The following is a 17,212-nucleotide window of genomic DNA, read 5'->3' as shown; positions in this document are numbered from 1 at the left end:
TCATGAGAATCATCATCATTCTGAATATAGCTAGAAAATAAATTACAAGTCTTCATGAGAATCAACCAAAGACTCAACTAGAAGAACAAAACTCAACTAGTACTCACCTCTGTTCCCGTATATGATAGCTGATGTAGGATGCTCAATTGCTTCATCGAAGTTTCCTTCAGAGAGAGCCTCCATGGCTTTGCCTTTAGCTTCTTGAGCAGCTTCACGGTTCTCATCAGTAACTTCCACTGAATGATGCTCCCAAAGAAAAGCTATGTATCAATGGCAACACACACAACCCAAAGCTTGACATAATCAAAACTCATATGCTTCAAAAACATCCCATACATTAATGAGAATGACAAATCTTCAACTTTCCAAGTTTTGGAGTTGGTAGTGAATGTTCTCTTGTACTTGCTTCTGTTGCTCAGATAAAGTGGCTTTACCAGCCATCTCAGTGATCTCTTCTGCATCAGCCTCCTCAGCATCTCTCCCCAAACGATTATAGCTATAAAAACAGAGAATCTGTGTAAGTAATATAGACAATAAAACAGGTAAGCTAATACTTACTAATCAACACTATAAAAATCTTGTTTAAAAGCAAACTCATTACAAAGAAAAACAAACCTTGTAAACATAAAAAGCTTGTTAATGTCAGCTTCATATTGCAGTTGTCATGGATTCTACAATGCCGCAAGCTACAAACAGAGTCACACATGGCTAACACACAGGAAGCATTTTATATGGTAGTGACTAAATCATGAACAAGAATCGAACTTTCTTCGTACCCAACATCGAAAAACCCATATCAAAGAGGATAATCAGAAGAAAAAAAGTTATCGAAAAGAGATTTAGTTCACCTGCTGAAATTTGCTGAAAAGCAAAAACATTTTAGCAAACGCCATTCTTGTTTTCCTCCCCTCCCTGTAGAATCAAAGAACAGAGAAGAAGATGAATCGCAAGTGCAGAGACAGATCATAAAAATTTCAACTTTCTTCACAGTGTTCAACCAGAAGAACAAAATCCAGAACAATGGCTATTGGTGAGAATAAAACAACACTTTGAATAATGAAACTAAAGATTGATAATCGAAAGCTCAAACCCAGAAACCCACCTGGGAAGAAGCAACAGTTTTATGAAAAAACTCAGTTGATGTAACCCAGAGAAAGAGAGCTTAAGCCAAGAAGCCCAGATGCAAACTCAGAGGTCTTGGCATCAATCGCTGCAGAAGAGAATCAGATTCATCATTCAAAATCTGAGAATTACAGAGGAGGGAGAGACGAAATCAACTCACATGGATGAGGATTGATGATACCTACCTCTAAAGGTCGAAGGATCAGGATTCGTGAACCGGTCTTCTTCTTTAGACTTCACACCGGCAAAGAAAGAGAGGAGAGATGAGCGAGAGAGAGAAGAGGAGACTTTGACGCGTGTTCCATAAGCGACGTCTCTTCCTTCCCTTAATTAAGAGACGTTTCTTCTGTTAAAAAGTAATTTTCTTTTTTTTTTGGATTTAATTAAATCACCAATTTCACATAAGAACCCCTTTAAAAACGACCGATAATCATGGTCTTACTCTCATGTACCTTCCATTTTAGCCTCTATGTCTTATTAGACCAGAATTTATGGGACAAAATTTCCTTCACAGCAAACTTGTCTTTTTTTTTTGAACACAAAGCAAACTTCTTTATTAAATCATCTTTTAATTATCTTCCTGATGCAATACAAAGAAACACTCTTAATCATTAATTTGTGATGTGTCGTTAGAAAAAAAGTTGTAAACATCTTCCAAATGCAATACAATAATACAATAAACATTCTTACTCATTGAAATGTGATGCGTGTAAGAATTTTTTTTTAACATTTCAAACCGTGCACATTCTTTAATTACACTGCATATATGTGAAGCCCCAAGTGTGCAGTGGAATCTATAATTTATTCTTATCATCTCCTGCCTTTTCGGAAGTGTCTTGTATGGATCCACTTATTTTCTGTACACCGCAAATTCTTAATGCAACGCTTAACTTAATAGATTAAATAAAATGTCTGTCTCTAGGTATTTATTGAAAATCCTAATGATTATAAGAAGAAAAGGATAAAGAGTGAAAATAAAAAAGTTGGCTACTCGAAATTAAGAGGAGGCCATAGAGGATGATTGGTGTTAAACAAGCTCAGGCGCCACCAAATAAACTCATATAAATAAGCATTAAGTTGATTTTAAAGGCTGTCGTGCATCTATCACCGTTGATTTTTAATCAAAAGAAATTAAGTACAAAGTAGAATTTCATAATTCAATACTAGTGTGTGTATTCTGGAATATGTTTGACCACTTTTTAAATAAAAATATGTGTGTAGTGCAGATTGGATTATGATATTGTTATTTGAATTTGTATTGTGAAATTATTTATTCAATAACCATAAAAATATGGTTGAAGATGCCTTGGTTTAAACCGTTTAATTAGGCTCAAATCGATCGATGATAACATTTAGATATCAAAATTGTTGCAACTAAAAGGTAAGTTTGTTTTCTTCTCTTTGGATAGTTATGTGTTCTTTGCTAATTATAATAAAACAACTCAGACATAATCTTGATCAAGTATATGTGATCTTTGTTTTCAGCAAGGAAGACACATAGTTACTATATGTATTTGTGACTTGAGACTGTATATATAGTTAGTTTCTGTTGTCACCGGAATATATAGTTAGTTAAAAATGTATAAATGAAGAAATACACGATATGGACACTTTTGCTATTGACATAATTATGTCTCTTTTTTAACCCGCCGACATAATTATGTCTAATATTAGTTAAGACTACTATACTATTGCTAAATATTGAACAAAAGAGTAGTACTAACATGATGCTAGTTGATAATCCCGCTGGTTGTTGCAGCCTGCGAAATACTTATAGCTGCTAGTGAGGAACCTTTTAATCACTATTCGAATCTCACTCACCATCTGAATCACTTTATGTCTATCTTATGTTTATTTATTATTGAAATTTAACACTTTTTGGTCCAATATAACGTGAGACCAAGTTAAAAATCCCAGGATATTTGTTTTCTTTTCGTAAGGTTAGCTTTTTGAAATTAAATAAATATGTTATGATAGCATTAAATAATTATTCTTTTTTCAAAATAGCGCACAAAAAAAAACATTCATCAAAAGGTTGAAAGACATATTTTAGTGCTCGGGGTTTAGGGGTGAGGGGTTATGGTTTAGATTTTACTGGATAGGGTTCAGGGGTTAGGATCTAAAATTTAAAATTGGATGACAAATATATATTCTATTTTCAAATAAATAATTTTTGAAAAACATTTATATTAAATGTATTATTTTCGAGGGTATGAAACATTTTTATTCTTTAAATGAATGTTATTTGTGGTTATTTTTATCAGATACTATTATTTTTTATTAACATGTGGATATTCTGAACTAATGAAAGGGTCCATACTAATTTGTAAGAGAATGTGCAATTCACAGATGAACCTTTTTTTCGAGTATTTAAATGAATCCTAATAAATATGTCAAATAAATATGTTCATATCCACGTGACCACATGACGAAGTATAGTAAATGCTTTTGAACTCAAGTTACTTAGCGAACTTCTATCATATTCTATTTTGTGATTTAAAAAAACTTGTGTTATTAAAGAAATTATCTTATATATATACGAAACATTTCAAACCCAAGTTGAGCCTTTTTATAATAAAGAAGACAAGGTCATGATTGAAATTTCATGTATTTTAGTATTTATCTATCAGGTTATAAGAATTCAAAACCTTTTTCGTCAATATACCCTTAATTTATGTTCATTGTATCTATATTTAATCAAAGATTGATCATATCCCAAAATTAAAAGAAATATCTTATAAGTAGACATATTGTGAAGGGGGTCACTACAGAAAGTATATTATTTTCTTTTTACTTGTAAGATTACTAAATCACCTACTAATATTTTTTCTTAAATATTATTATAAGATTTATTTAACTAACTTTCATTAAATCAGAGTGAAATTTATTCATCGGTTTGAAAGATGAGTTTGATAGTACAAACAAATCTGGTTTAGCTAAGGAATCAGCATCAATAGTTTCCAAACAGAATGCAATGCAAAAGTAGGTAAAAACATGAACATCATTTACTTAATTTGTGAATACTGTAGGATTATGTAGTGTATATTCCAAAGAAGTTACTGAAAATACCAATTTTTGTTTGTTTCACTGAAAAATGATCCAACAGAGATTTGGAATAAAAACATGAACATCAAAAAGATACATTGTACATTTGGACTTGACTAAAAACATAATGGTTGTTTCTAAGAAAAATAAAGGTGAAAGTTTATAAGAAAACATATTTTCTCATTATCATACAACGTGCATCGATCAATTCTTTTAAATTTTATAGTACGGTGTCCATAAGCACATCCTTCAGCTTGTTCTTATTAATATTTCTTTCTAAGCAGAGTTTTTAACTTAGTTCAGATTTCTTTCCAACACATAAACCGTATATTATAGATTATGGAATCTCCAACAAAATAAAAAGAAAAGTTACGAACACATTTTTGATGTGGCTTCCTTCACATGTAAATTTATGTGTCTTTGTGTGTATATAGGAAATGTACATTTATCATTTTCAAATTTTATAAACGTCTTTTTTAATTTTACAGAAATAGATTGTCATTTTCGAGACATGGTGTTCTACAATGTGGAAATATTTTATAGGGAATGAAACCCTACATAACCATTTTAGAGATTTTGTTAACTACTACATTGAATTACTTCTTTTGTTTTATAATAAGTGTCATTTTAACCATTTTTCTTGTTAAAAAAGAGTATCACTTTACAATTTTAATACAAATTATATTTATTTTCAGCTGAAAATTAATTGAAAACTGCATTGATTTTATAAATAATTTTATTTATCTCAAATACTATTGGAATTTATCTCAAATACTATTGGTCAGAGAACTATAATTAATGACAACTTATATATATGTCCGTCACTTTCTTAATCTATGTGAAAAATGTCAAAGTGACATTTATTTAAAAACGGATAGAGTATTTTATAGGAACAAAACCATTTCATTACTACGTATAGCTCGACTTTGAAGATATAATCAAGTAACTAAACTTGGCAAATTTTTAGTTTTATAATCAACGTTTCGAGAGGAGATGAATTCGAACTCCCCCTAAAAGTTGTAAATGGTTATTATAAGAAAGAGCTTTCTCCTAGAATCACCCTAAAAGTTGATATTTCTAAGGCATTCGACTCTGTTCGGTGGGATTTCATCTTAGAAGCTTTAAAGGCCTGTCATTTCCCGGCCCTATATATTGATTGGGTTCGAACTTGCATTTGCTCTCCTTCTTTCTCAGTCAGTATAAATGGAGTCACTTCTGGTTATTTCAAGGGTAAAACTGGTCTTCGTCAGGGGGACCCCTTGTCTCCTCCTCTTTTTGTTGTGGTGATGAACGTGTTATCCAATATGTTGAATAGAGGAGCAGTTGATGGAATCTTCAATTATCACCCAGGTTGTGCTGAATTGTGTCTTACTCACTTGGCGTTTGCAGATGATTTACTCATTTTCTTGGAGGGCAATGAGATATCTGTTGCGGGTGTGTTCACAGTTCTATCTCAGTTGGAGAAGTTATAAGGACTTGCAGTAAACATCCACAAAACGTCAATGTTTTGCTCTGGGTTGTCTGATGCTACAGAAGCTAATATTCTCATGAGATTTCTTCTCAAGCCTGAGGTTCTTCCTGTGAGATATTTGGGGTTTCCTCTCTGTTCTAAAAGACTCTCGGTCAAAGATTGTGATCCATTAATTTCTCAGATCAGGCGGAAATACAATGCTTTGATGAATAGACATTTGAGTTTAGCGGGAAGGCTCACTCTCATTTCATCGGTCATCCCAGGAATTATAGGCTCTTTGACATCAGCTTTTTGTATTCCTGGAAAGGTTTTGAAGATGATAAATAGCTTATCTACTTCCTTTCTTTGGCATTGCTGTCTGGATAATCCTAGAGGTGCTAATGTCTCCTGGCAGGATGTTTGTCGCCCTAAAGTAGAGGGTGGTTTAGGGCTGAGAAATTCAGCTTCTTGGAATATTGTCTTTGGCCTCAAGCTTATTTGGTTGCTCCACTTCAGAGCTGGATCACTATGGGTTGCATGGATGAGGAGGAAGTACCTAAGCATGTGCTCATTTTTGTCGTCTCAGCTTACAGTTCGCAACACTTCTTGGATGTTTCAAAGGCTTGTTAACTTACGCCCAATAGCTCAAACTCTGGTTTACTATGAGATTAATAATGGCGGTGAAACTTATTTCTGGTGGGATCCGTGGACTCCTTTCGGTCCTTTGATTCAATACTTGGGTATTTCGGGTCCTATGGATTTTGGGATCTCTATTGATTCTCTTGTGGGTGATTGCTTAGTAAATGGTAGTTAGATTTTGCCTCTTCCCCGATCGGAAAGGCAACTTCAGCTTCATATATTCATCTCCACTTTATCTCTGGGACAAGGAAATGATTAGATTCTTTCTAAATTTAATGGGGTTCAGAGAGATAAATTTATCTCTAAGGAGATTTGGAATTACAGAAGGGAGAGGAGACAACCCTCTACTTGGACGTCTTTGGTGTGGCATGCTGCATCGGTTCCTAAACAGGCCATTACTTCGTGGCTCTTCATGTTAAACCGTAATCCTACCATGGACAGACTCCTATCTTGGGGTCTTGATGTTGAAGGTACTTGCTTACTTTGTGGCTTACTTCAAGAGTCCAGAGACCATTTGTTTTTCGAATGTGTTTACTCTGCAGAGGTTTGGAGAAAGTGCTTGGTCCGCTTGGGTGTTTCTAATGCTCCAACTACTTGGCAAAGTGTTATTGACTGGTTGTCTTGCTTCCTCTGGGATAGGATTCTCAAACTGGTTATTCTACAGATATGGCAAGCATGTTTGTATGAAATTTGGAAGGAGCAAAATACCCGTTTCCATCTGGGAACTACTTCCCCTCCTATAAAAATCTTTGAAGTTGCAACTCGTACAGCAAGGTTCAAGGCTATTGCCCTGAAGAATTCTGGGAAAACTGTAGGAAATGAGCTTCTCGCTTTTTGGTCGGGGTTTTAACTCCACTCTTTTGTTCTGAAATCACTCCATTGAAGAAATTTCAATGTGATTTCTCCCTTCGTTTCTTTTTTTTTAAAATATGCAACTGTTGTATTTCTTTCTTGTGTATTTCTGTACTCTCTTTTTAATACGAAAGCACTTTAAAAAAAAAAGAAATCGAACTCCCCTGCTCAAAGATCTTAAAAAGGTGACATCACCACTTGCGTTAGCAGATCCATGCAGCGGTTAAGTTATGTTTAGTTACGTTTGATTCAGTCATGACTGCAATAATATAAAATGTCTCGATTAATAGCTTAGGTTTTTTTTATTAATAGCTTAGGTTTAAAGTTGAAATGAAATATACGAGATAAATGGGGTATATTAATTCAATTAATCGTTTTAAACATGGACACACATGTTAAGAAAACATTTAATTTTGTATATTTACTAAATAAAAACATCATTACAATACACTTAAGCACATTTTCCAACCAATCGAAAAAATAAATTAAAATATAAAATCAATAGATTTTGCATTGAAATTATAAAATAACACTTATTTTGAAACGAAAATTTTATCCTACAACAACAACTAATCTGAAACGGATGGAGTATTACTTTAGCAAAAACGAAAACTAAATATTATTGCAATAACAAAATCACACTTTCAAGAAAACTGAATATGATGAAACAGTACATAGATATACATATCCAAATTTCATATTCAGGAAAAAAAACCAACAATAATAACAACAACAGCACAATCTTAATTATGTTCAATAAGGGAACAAATATTCTTTTTAAATAACACTGATTTATAATCACATAAACCATTGGAACAAAAAAAAATTCATATAAACCATGTTATTGTCCCTCTCCGTTAATTGTGTACGGAATGTCCAATACCAGGGCTATTTCCAGGTACCGTAGGCCTGAAGGTATCAACCCCGTGGCTCGGTGGTGGCTGGAGTGGCTCAGCCGATGGAAATGGCGGTACAGAGCCATCAGCGCCGATTTCCTCAGCCTTCGTAACGGTGGACTTAGCGAGGGTTCGGCCTTCAACGGAACAAAACTCTTGTTTGATAGTCAAAAGCAAGATAAATGCAAAAAGATAAACATTAATTCTGGCCATTAATAAAATATCCCAGAAAAGAATTAGAAAAATAAATTTGTAGTTTATAATATATAGTCGAAGGTGAGTATGTTTATGTGTCGACGCATGTAACCAGCTTAAGCCATTTGGTTATTTATAGAGATGAAATTTGCATATCACATGGGCGCAACACTTAAGACGTTAAATTATATATTTAGTTAAAGAGTCCGTGTGCTTTACAACTATTAAATATTACATAATTAAGAATATATTTATTATTTGTAACTCTTAATTAATAGGTGTCCTTTCGTAGCCAAACTAAGTAGGGGTTATTGGTTGTTGTATTTTAATAGATTTAAAAATCCGAACTAAATCTAGTGTTATTGGTTCTATAATTTTCAAATCTGTATTAAAATCGTGTGTTATTGGTTTAATGATTCATAAATTCTGTATCAAATCAAGTGTTATTCAATCGTACGGATTTACTAATATATTTGATTTTATAATGGATTTAAATGGATTTGTTTGGATTTTTTAGTTAAAAATACAAAGACTCAAATCCGAGGGAAAACCTTTAGATTTACATATTTTACTTGGATTTATAAATACTATATGGATTTCTAAATCAATCAAAATATATAAACCAATAACACCTCCTAAGTTGTCCTTTCCTTTCTGTGGATATCCCCTATAGGTCCTATTTGTTGAAGTTTCATTTCTAATATCAGAAAACTAGGTTAAAATCGCGGGATGAAATTATATATACAAATAATTTTTATATATTAAAAATATTTTATGTTCATTTACGTATTATGTACATAATTAAATTATAGTAAGCACATAAATCAAAATAATACTACTTGTTTATTGACAATATTTTTTGGTAAGTAAATCAAAACAATCATTTTATTTACTTATATAGTATATAATTAAATTTTAATGATATTAAGATAGATATATAATATATTTTAATATAAATATTTATTATTGAGACTTTCTATTCATATGATTTTATTAACATTTGTATATTTTCTGTAACAAAAAATTTTAAACCATTAATCACAAAATTTTCAATGTGAGATTTTTTCATTGTGAATTTCAAAATTAAAGTAATAATGTCTCTTTTGAACAAAAAAAATAATGTTTCAATATGTTTTCAATGCAAATTTTGAAATTAACATATTTGTATATTTTTATATGGTATATAGTTTAATTTAAACGATATTAAAACAAACATATCTATATATATATATATTTAATATAAATATCTTCTAAATGAGACTTCATATTCATACGATTTTATGATTATTGGTATCTTGTTATAACAAAAAAAAAATTAAACCATTGATCACAAAATTTTCAATGTGGAACTTTAATTTTTTTTAATAATTTATAGTCGTTTAAAAAATTCAAAATATAACATATAAGAAAAATCTGAATTTCTTATTACATGGTTTATGTGATTGTTTAATTTCTTTTAAATAATATAATTTTTTTAAAAAAGTAGAGAGGATACAAAAATTGTTATCAAATCTTTATTATTCATAATCATTTATTATCATAAATATGTTAATCATATTAAGTAATTCCGTAGTTTTTATTTATTGAAAAAATGAAGAATATTATTTTGTATACAACTAATCAATTTGATAGTTAGTTTAATAAAAAAATAAATAATATATGTTTAGATGGACCAATCTATTTTCTAAGGATTCTAATAATCATTCTAGTGATGACACGTGGATACGGAAAAAATGTTGTAATGTTTCTCAATTAATATGTAAGAGATTTTAGATTTTGATTACATAATTTTTAAAAAATTTTAAGTACGAAGATGGATCATGAATTCAACACACCAACCGGCTGGCATCGGATGGCCACTGCATGATAAGGAAGGTAAACAAATTATTAAAGGATACTCGGGAGTGAACCCTATGGCGAGTTAATCCACTTGAGGTTCAAGCAGAAGCACTGAGAACAGCAATCATTCAAATCAAGAGGTTAGGCTTCAAGGATGTCACCCTCTGTGAAGAATCGTAAACACTAGGTCTAGGCGTTCGGTGGTCCGTTCGGTTTCGGTCCGGGTGATTCAGATTTTCAGATTTTCGGTGTTATGCTCATAAGTACCATTCGGTTTTTACTAATTATCGGATCGGGTTCGGTTCGGTTCCTTCCGGGTTCGGTTCGGATCGGATTTAACCAATGTTTAAAATCGTACAAAAATATATTTTTAAGAACCTCGAAAATTGACCCAAAAAATTTCAAAATATATAAATTATTTACAAATCTAATTAAAAATTAGTTAAACTATCTAAATTAAGTAAAAAGTATTCAAGATAGCAAATAAAACAAACTACAAAAATATTTTGAATACTCTAAAATATCTAAATCACCTTAATATATATAAAAACATTAACATATTTAACTAATTTTGGATATCATCGGATCCTAATTCGGATTTCGGTTCGGTTCGGGTTATAACCAAAGTCCAAAGTAGTAAGCTCATAAGCCCATTCGGATATTTTTGTAAAACAGTTCGGATTCAGTTTCGGTTTTTCCTGTTCGGGTTAAGGTCGGTACTTCGGGTTGAGTTAAAAACGCCCAGACCTAGTAAACACTCTACAAGCCTCTTCAGGATTATTTAAAGGTCGAAAACACAAAGGCTCAGCCTTTTTGGAACTTTAAGTTCTGTTACATAAATTGGGATCTAATTAACATAACTGCTGATGCCCTTGCTAAGATAGCTAGAATTACTTAGCAACACTATGTTGTTTCTTGGACTTAGTCTTGTAATGTTTTTATCAGTATAATATAATGGTTTGAGAAATAAAATTTTTTTAAATGTTATAGTAATCGGTCATAACAAAAGTGACAAGTCAACAGTTACATCTCAATATAAACCAAACAATTTCTCTCTAGACTAAAATAGTTATAGAGTGAGAATTTAGTAAAAAGGACACAAGATCTTCCATCAAATTTCCATATTTCTCTTTAAATTTTAACTAAATATTAATTTATTTTATAATCTTATTTGAGATATCAAAAATTTATATGTTTTTAGGTTAATCTTTTGAATGGTTAATTGCAATGATGTCGTTAATCAACTAAAAATATTATGCATCATGTCATATTAAAATATTTTTTTTTTTATTTTTTTTTAATTTTAATGTTTTTATCATAGTGTTTTCAGTGATAAAATAAAATAAAAATCCATAAATAAAAATATGTAAATCATGTATACAATATAATAAATATCAAAAGACTAAAAACATTATTATATATCTATTTTATCAAATCACTAAAAATGAAACAAACATATTTTGAAACAATATAAATCGATCATATGAATAATACATATACTGATCGTTGATCATCTGATCTGATCATAATATTTTTTTATATTACAACTAAAGTTAAAATAAAAGATAAACCGTCATAACGATTGGGCTTCATCTGATTTCGGAAACTTGACATTTATCTTCGGAAATTTGACATTTATCTTCTCAAACTTGACATTTATCTTCTCCTGCATAACAAAAGATAAACTGTCATAACGACTGGGCTTGATTTCTATAAAATCGTAAGTGGGCTCTTAACCGCGTAGTGACCCCTTTTGGACCGTTTTCCGACTTAGGCGTTTTTACGATTTTATACAAAGAGCGCTTTCGAAACGACGTCGAATTTAAGGAACATTCGAATTCTTCGTATAGCGTAGGCAATTCGAGCTGTTTAGTTAACTATTGCCGTTTTATACGACCAATCCGAATGTCCTTCGAGAAAAGACGAGTTCCCGCGGTTTTAAATCTTAAAGTTCCAACGATGCCTTCGATCGAAACGAAACAAGAATGAGTTCAAAGCAATCTCGGAAGAGGAGTTACGAGGACGAGGCGAAGACGGGTTCCGGTTGATCCAGCTCGGCCGTTCGCCGAACTGGGCTGGTCCAGCTCGGCGAACGGCCGAGCTGTATCCGTCATGGGTCCAGCTCGGCCGTTTGCCGAACTGGAATGGTCAAGCTCCGGTGGACGGTCATTGGCGCTAGTCGGATCCTCTCGAGGCTCCGGATATCAGGATCATCAAAAATAAATAACTTATCGAAGAATTGAAACTAAAATTATGATTGATAATTGATCCAAGCTAAACTTTGTTAAACTGATACCACTCTCATTTATTTATTTCATACTTTTTCAAAACAATATATAAAAATTATAATAAAATTAAGAAAGTATATTTTGAAAACTAAGAAAAATGTAATTAGCAAAATTAATCTGATTTTATCTAAATAAAAAGTTGTAGGTCAATTCAGAAGAATAACTACAATCCAATAAACACAAAAGTAAATAAATGAACAGTCATATTATTAAATAAATGTCTTCAATATATTTTTAATAATAGACATGAAAAATTGGCTTGATTGGTTTAACGTATTTTTTCGAAAACCTTTAATGTCAAAAACATAAGATAACTCGTTCCACAACCCTCAGAATATACATTATGTCTCCATCGTGGAGTAAAAAACGTCTTATAACTTTTAAATTATTTCTGCCATAAGTAAAATATGCATTTTACCACTAACACACTGATCTACTATATGTTTAAACACACTTTCTGCTAGAACACGTTGGAAAGAAGATACCACATTGGAATTGGAAGTATGTAAAAGACTTGAGTAATACATAAAGGGATATGACCAATCTATTAATTACCAATTAGTTTTAAGTTGAAAGCTCATAATAAACATAAATCTGATACCACTACAAGTTTCTTCGTTTAATTGACAATTAGTGGACTGGCCATATCTCTTTATATATTACCCAAGTTCTTTACATACTTTTCCAGTGTAAAATCTTCTCTCCAACGTACCTATAAGTTTATCACTGGCCATGAATATACATTCTACCAATATTTTTTTCTACTAATTTTGGAAAATATTTTCTATTATATGCAACCAATTAGTTTAAGATCCGCGCAATTGCACGGAATGAATGTTATATATAAAACTAAATTTTATCTATTATTATTTATTTGTATTCATTTATGTATTATGTATATAATTAAATTAGAGTAAATACATAAATCAAAACAATACATCTTGTTTATTTACGATACTTTTTTGGTAAATTAATCAAAACAATTATTTTATTTATTTTATATGGTATATAACTAAATTTCAATGACATTGACATAGATATATAGTATATTTAATATAAATATTTATTATTGAGAATTCATACTCAAATGATAACACAAAATTTCTAATGTGCGATTTTTTGAATGCAAATTTTAAAATTAAAATATTAAGGTTTCAATACTTTTTCAATACAAATTTAGAAATTATCATTTTTAAGTATTTTCCTATGTTACATAGTTTAATTTTAAACTATATTAATATATAATATGAATGTCTAGTAAATAAGACTTCATATTCATACGATTTATGGTCATTTGTATCTTGTCATTACAAAAAAAAATTAAACCATTGATCACAAAATTTTTCTGTGACACATTTAACGTTTTTAGTAAATTATAGTCGTTTTAAAAATTCAAAATATAACATATAAAGAAAAAAAATATTTTTTTATTATATAATTAATGTGGTTGTTTAATATATTTTAATGATATAAAATTAAACACAAAAGAGCTAAGATACAAAAATTATTATCAAATATTTATTATTCATAATCATTGATTTTCATATATACGTTAATCATATTAGGAAATTATGTAGCTTTTATTTAAAGAAAGTGAGAAAATATTATTTTGTACACTATTTATCAATTTAATAGTTAGTTTAATAATAAGTATATTATAAGTTAAGATGGACCAACCAATTTCTCTAAGAATTCTGAATTTCATTCTCATGGTGACGCGTGGTTACAAAATAATGTTGTAATGTTTCTCAATTAATATATAAGAGATTATTTCTTTGTTATATACTGTGTAGAATACTAATTCTGCCACAGTATTTGTTTGATCTTTCGTAAGACATGTTTTGAGTTAATTACTAGAACTTTAAATTTAGGAAATATTTTTATTATTATTTAGATTTCATGTTAAAAATGATCCTTCCCCCGTTGCATTCCACATCTTTTCTAACTGAAATTTTCTCTTTTTTTTTTATGATTCTTCTCTATTATTTTCTTTACATTTTCATCTCAATTAATATGATGTATGTCTTTGTAAGTTGTGGTGAATGGATATTGAACATCAATAATGGCTAGATAGATGATGTTGATGAAGAAAAATATGGTAGGCTACTTGTGTTGGAAACAAATACTAAAGAAGAATTAAAGAAAATGGTTTAGATTTCTTCCTATCAACTTAATCAATCAGTCTGCCTCGATTGTTATATCCGCATCTTTCTTTCACAAATTTGTCCTATTATGATTAAATAGTAATATTGTTCACAAGCTCTTTCTTAACTGTTTGATGCAAGTTACAAGAAAAAAAAACATGTTGACCAATGATATGCTATTAAAACTAGCATTCACATTGGTCATCCATCTTGAATATGGACAAATCTGAACCAAAACCAAGAAAATGTGAAATCAAGTCCCATTATTTCATATACGACTGGACATTTTATCCGTTAAATTTGATTCGATTCGTTATTCGTCTAGATTCGATCAGAAAATTTCGGATATCCGTAAACAATTTGTATTAATCAAAATGAATGAAATATCCGTAAGTATTCGTAAATATCCGTAAATATCTATTTATTTTCTGGATATCCGTATTTTTCAAAACAAAACAAATCGAAAAAATAAATATCCGTGATATACGAAGCAAATCACAAATACCTCAAAAACCCTGGATATTTGACCGTGCCCACCTCTAATTTCATATACACACATAAGTGTTTACGAAAGTCACAAGAAAATAGCTACAAGTGTAGGTGTTGGTTCTCCTGATCAGAAAGCAATGGAAATTAGACATATACAACTCAGGAACAATATTATGTTCACTGACTGAAGCAAAATAATTCTAATTTTGATGTATTTATGCAAGTTTGACTATGTATCTTTTCATAGCTCATTATTTCAGCTGGTCCTAGTTCTTCTTGGTGATAATGACTTAATTAGCAAGGTTCATGTTAGAAGATCCAGTTGGACGATTTACGTTATATGCATGTGCGTGTCGTGACAGTTGAGAATTGTGAGAGAGTTCATGTGACTGCAGTTACCAAACGAATCTTCATTGCCAATTCTCGAGAATGTGTGTTCCAAATAGTAAAATTTTAGATCCGTCAAAACAAGATCCATATATCCTGATTTTCAGTTCCAGATATTTGGATTGAAATCCAAATATTTTAAATATATTACTTTTATTTTTATTAATAAATGTTTTAATATATTAATATTTATACATTAACTGTAATTTTATTAATTTTATTAATTTTTACTTTTACGAATCCGATATGGATCGAGATATCTGTGAATATTTTAATATCTCGACGGATATCTGGAAGCAACAGATCGAGATATGGATTGTAACACCCCCGATCCGGATTAAATTAAAGTTAATGAGTTTGCCGTGCACCAATCAAACAAGAACATGCACGGTGAACTAAATAACTTTAACCAGATCGAAGATGCAACTACATGTTCCCAAACATTCGACCTAAGGTTCCCATATCATATCCGAAATCCCGAAGGTTAAATGCCCAAGAACAGGATTCCTAGCGGTTCCAAGTTAAGGCTTTGCAACCCGAGTTTGAAACCGTTAGTTAGTTCGTCCCGGACTAGGACTAATATCATATGGAAACCAAAACAATTTCACAATCCTTTATTATTCATGTAATACTTTGAAATACATCCAGACGATATCAATAGATCCGGCCGGTAATTGTAAAACATAAATATTACAATACATACTTATTTGCAAAAGGCACAAACACTACGCCAGCAGCACTGCTCCTTCGCAACCCAAGATACCCCTATAGTTACCTGTAAAACAAAGAGTCTAGTGAGCAACTAATTTACTCAGTGAGTCAGGGTTCCCTAACAATTAAATCATCCCCCCAATGCATCAATTATCAAGCCATAAAGATCAATTATTTCTAGCAATAAGCAATGCAAAATTGAAAGCAATCAAGTAATCCACGCATCCACCCTTCACGGGTGGTTAGATCATTATCGATCGTCGAGGACTGCCTCTCGCCATTGGTTCCTATCTCGATACAAAGTCCATAACACATCCCTTCTTGTGCCCATTGACTCTAAACACAAAGTCTAAAAAGCCGATGGCCTGGATAACACACTTGCCGCATCGTCATGCAGCTACGCGGTGGAGGGTAGCTAGCCCTATCACACGTGTCTTCGCGTCCTGCCCGGAACTAATTTTGGTAAGGCCTCAGACAAGGCACCGACCTCGAGTGGACACCAATGACTCTCACGACACTCCACCCGAGTGTCGGACCCTCACGGACCAAGTCCGTGGATTTACGGGTTTCCCCGTTATAGTATGATCAAACATGTTATACCTTCCGAGCCGAGGCCCGAACGATATAAAGCAATCAAACAAGTATATCCAACACAATATCATTATATCACAAACATGTTATACCCCCGAGCCGAGGCCCGAACGATATAACTCAATATCTTTCACAAGCATCAATCATTATCATATCATTATATATCTAAACGTTCAACCTAGCAATGCATCAACCAATACTCTTGTTCTGCAGGCGCTAACCGCACACACAATGATCATAACCCATAACCGAGACTCACCTGGGTGTGGTTTAGCCTTATCACGATATCCTTATCGGATTTTATTACCTCTATATCGCGGCCGACACAACTTAGAGCTTCTATCAAATTAATCCTACAATAAAAGGATTCCCAATGTTCCGTTAGTCGGAACCAGGATATAAACCTGAATCTAAACAAAGAACTAAAAACTAAATTTAGAAGAAAATCTAAAGACTAGAAGGTTTACCTTAAGGTTTGGGTGCTCTCAAGTTCTGTCGGGTTTCATATTGTCGAGTTTTTAGTGTGGGAACTAAACTAAGGGGTTTGGAGGTATTTATAGGTGA

The 17,212-nt window shown here is 31.6% G+C and overlaps 1 protein-coding gene and 2 long non-coding RNA genes across 4 annotated transcripts; all 3 read right to left on the bottom strand.

The window, feature by feature from the left end:
* Positions 1-1,455, bottom strand: LOC106391061. 2 transcript variants are annotated; one of them, XR_001278421.3, is made up of 5 exons: positions 1,308-1,455; positions 1,103-1,210; positions 849-912; positions 616-686; positions 1-496 (listed from the first exon to the last, which is right to left on the bottom strand). It is a non-coding gene; the product is annotated as an uncharacterized LOC106391061 (long non-coding RNA). The 2 variants fall into 2 exon arrangements; XR_001278422.3 differs by having other exon boundaries at positions 1,283-1,428.
* A 4,587-nt stretch (positions 1,456-6,042) lies between these two features.
* LOC106396015 (precursor of CEP3-like) lies at positions 6,043-8,583 on the bottom strand. Its single transcript, XM_048756363.1, has one exon. It carries the CDS (start codon positions 8,215-8,217, stop codon positions 7,966-7,968), a length of 252 nt encoding a protein of 83 aa, XP_048612320.1. The 5' UTR covers positions 8,218-8,583; the 3' UTR covers positions 6,043-7,965.
* A 7,157-nt stretch (positions 8,584-15,740) lies between these two features.
* On the bottom strand, positions 15,741-17,157 carry LOC111205324. The gene is made up of 3 exons (XR_002657805.2): positions 17,116-17,157; positions 16,908-17,001; positions 15,741-16,121 (listed from the first exon to the last, which is right to left on the bottom strand). It is a non-coding gene; the product is annotated as an uncharacterized LOC111205324 (long non-coding RNA).
* Positions 17,158-17,212: the final 55 nt, after the last annotated feature.

This window comes from Brassica napus, chromosome C4, assembly GCF_020379485.1.
Source record: "Brassica napus cultivar Da-Ae chromosome C4, Da-Ae, whole genome shotgun sequence".
Lineage (NCBI taxonomy): Eukaryota > Viridiplantae > Streptophyta > Magnoliopsida > Brassicales > Brassicaceae > Brassica > Brassica napus.
This window is presented reverse-complemented; position numbering and strand designations above follow the sequence as displayed.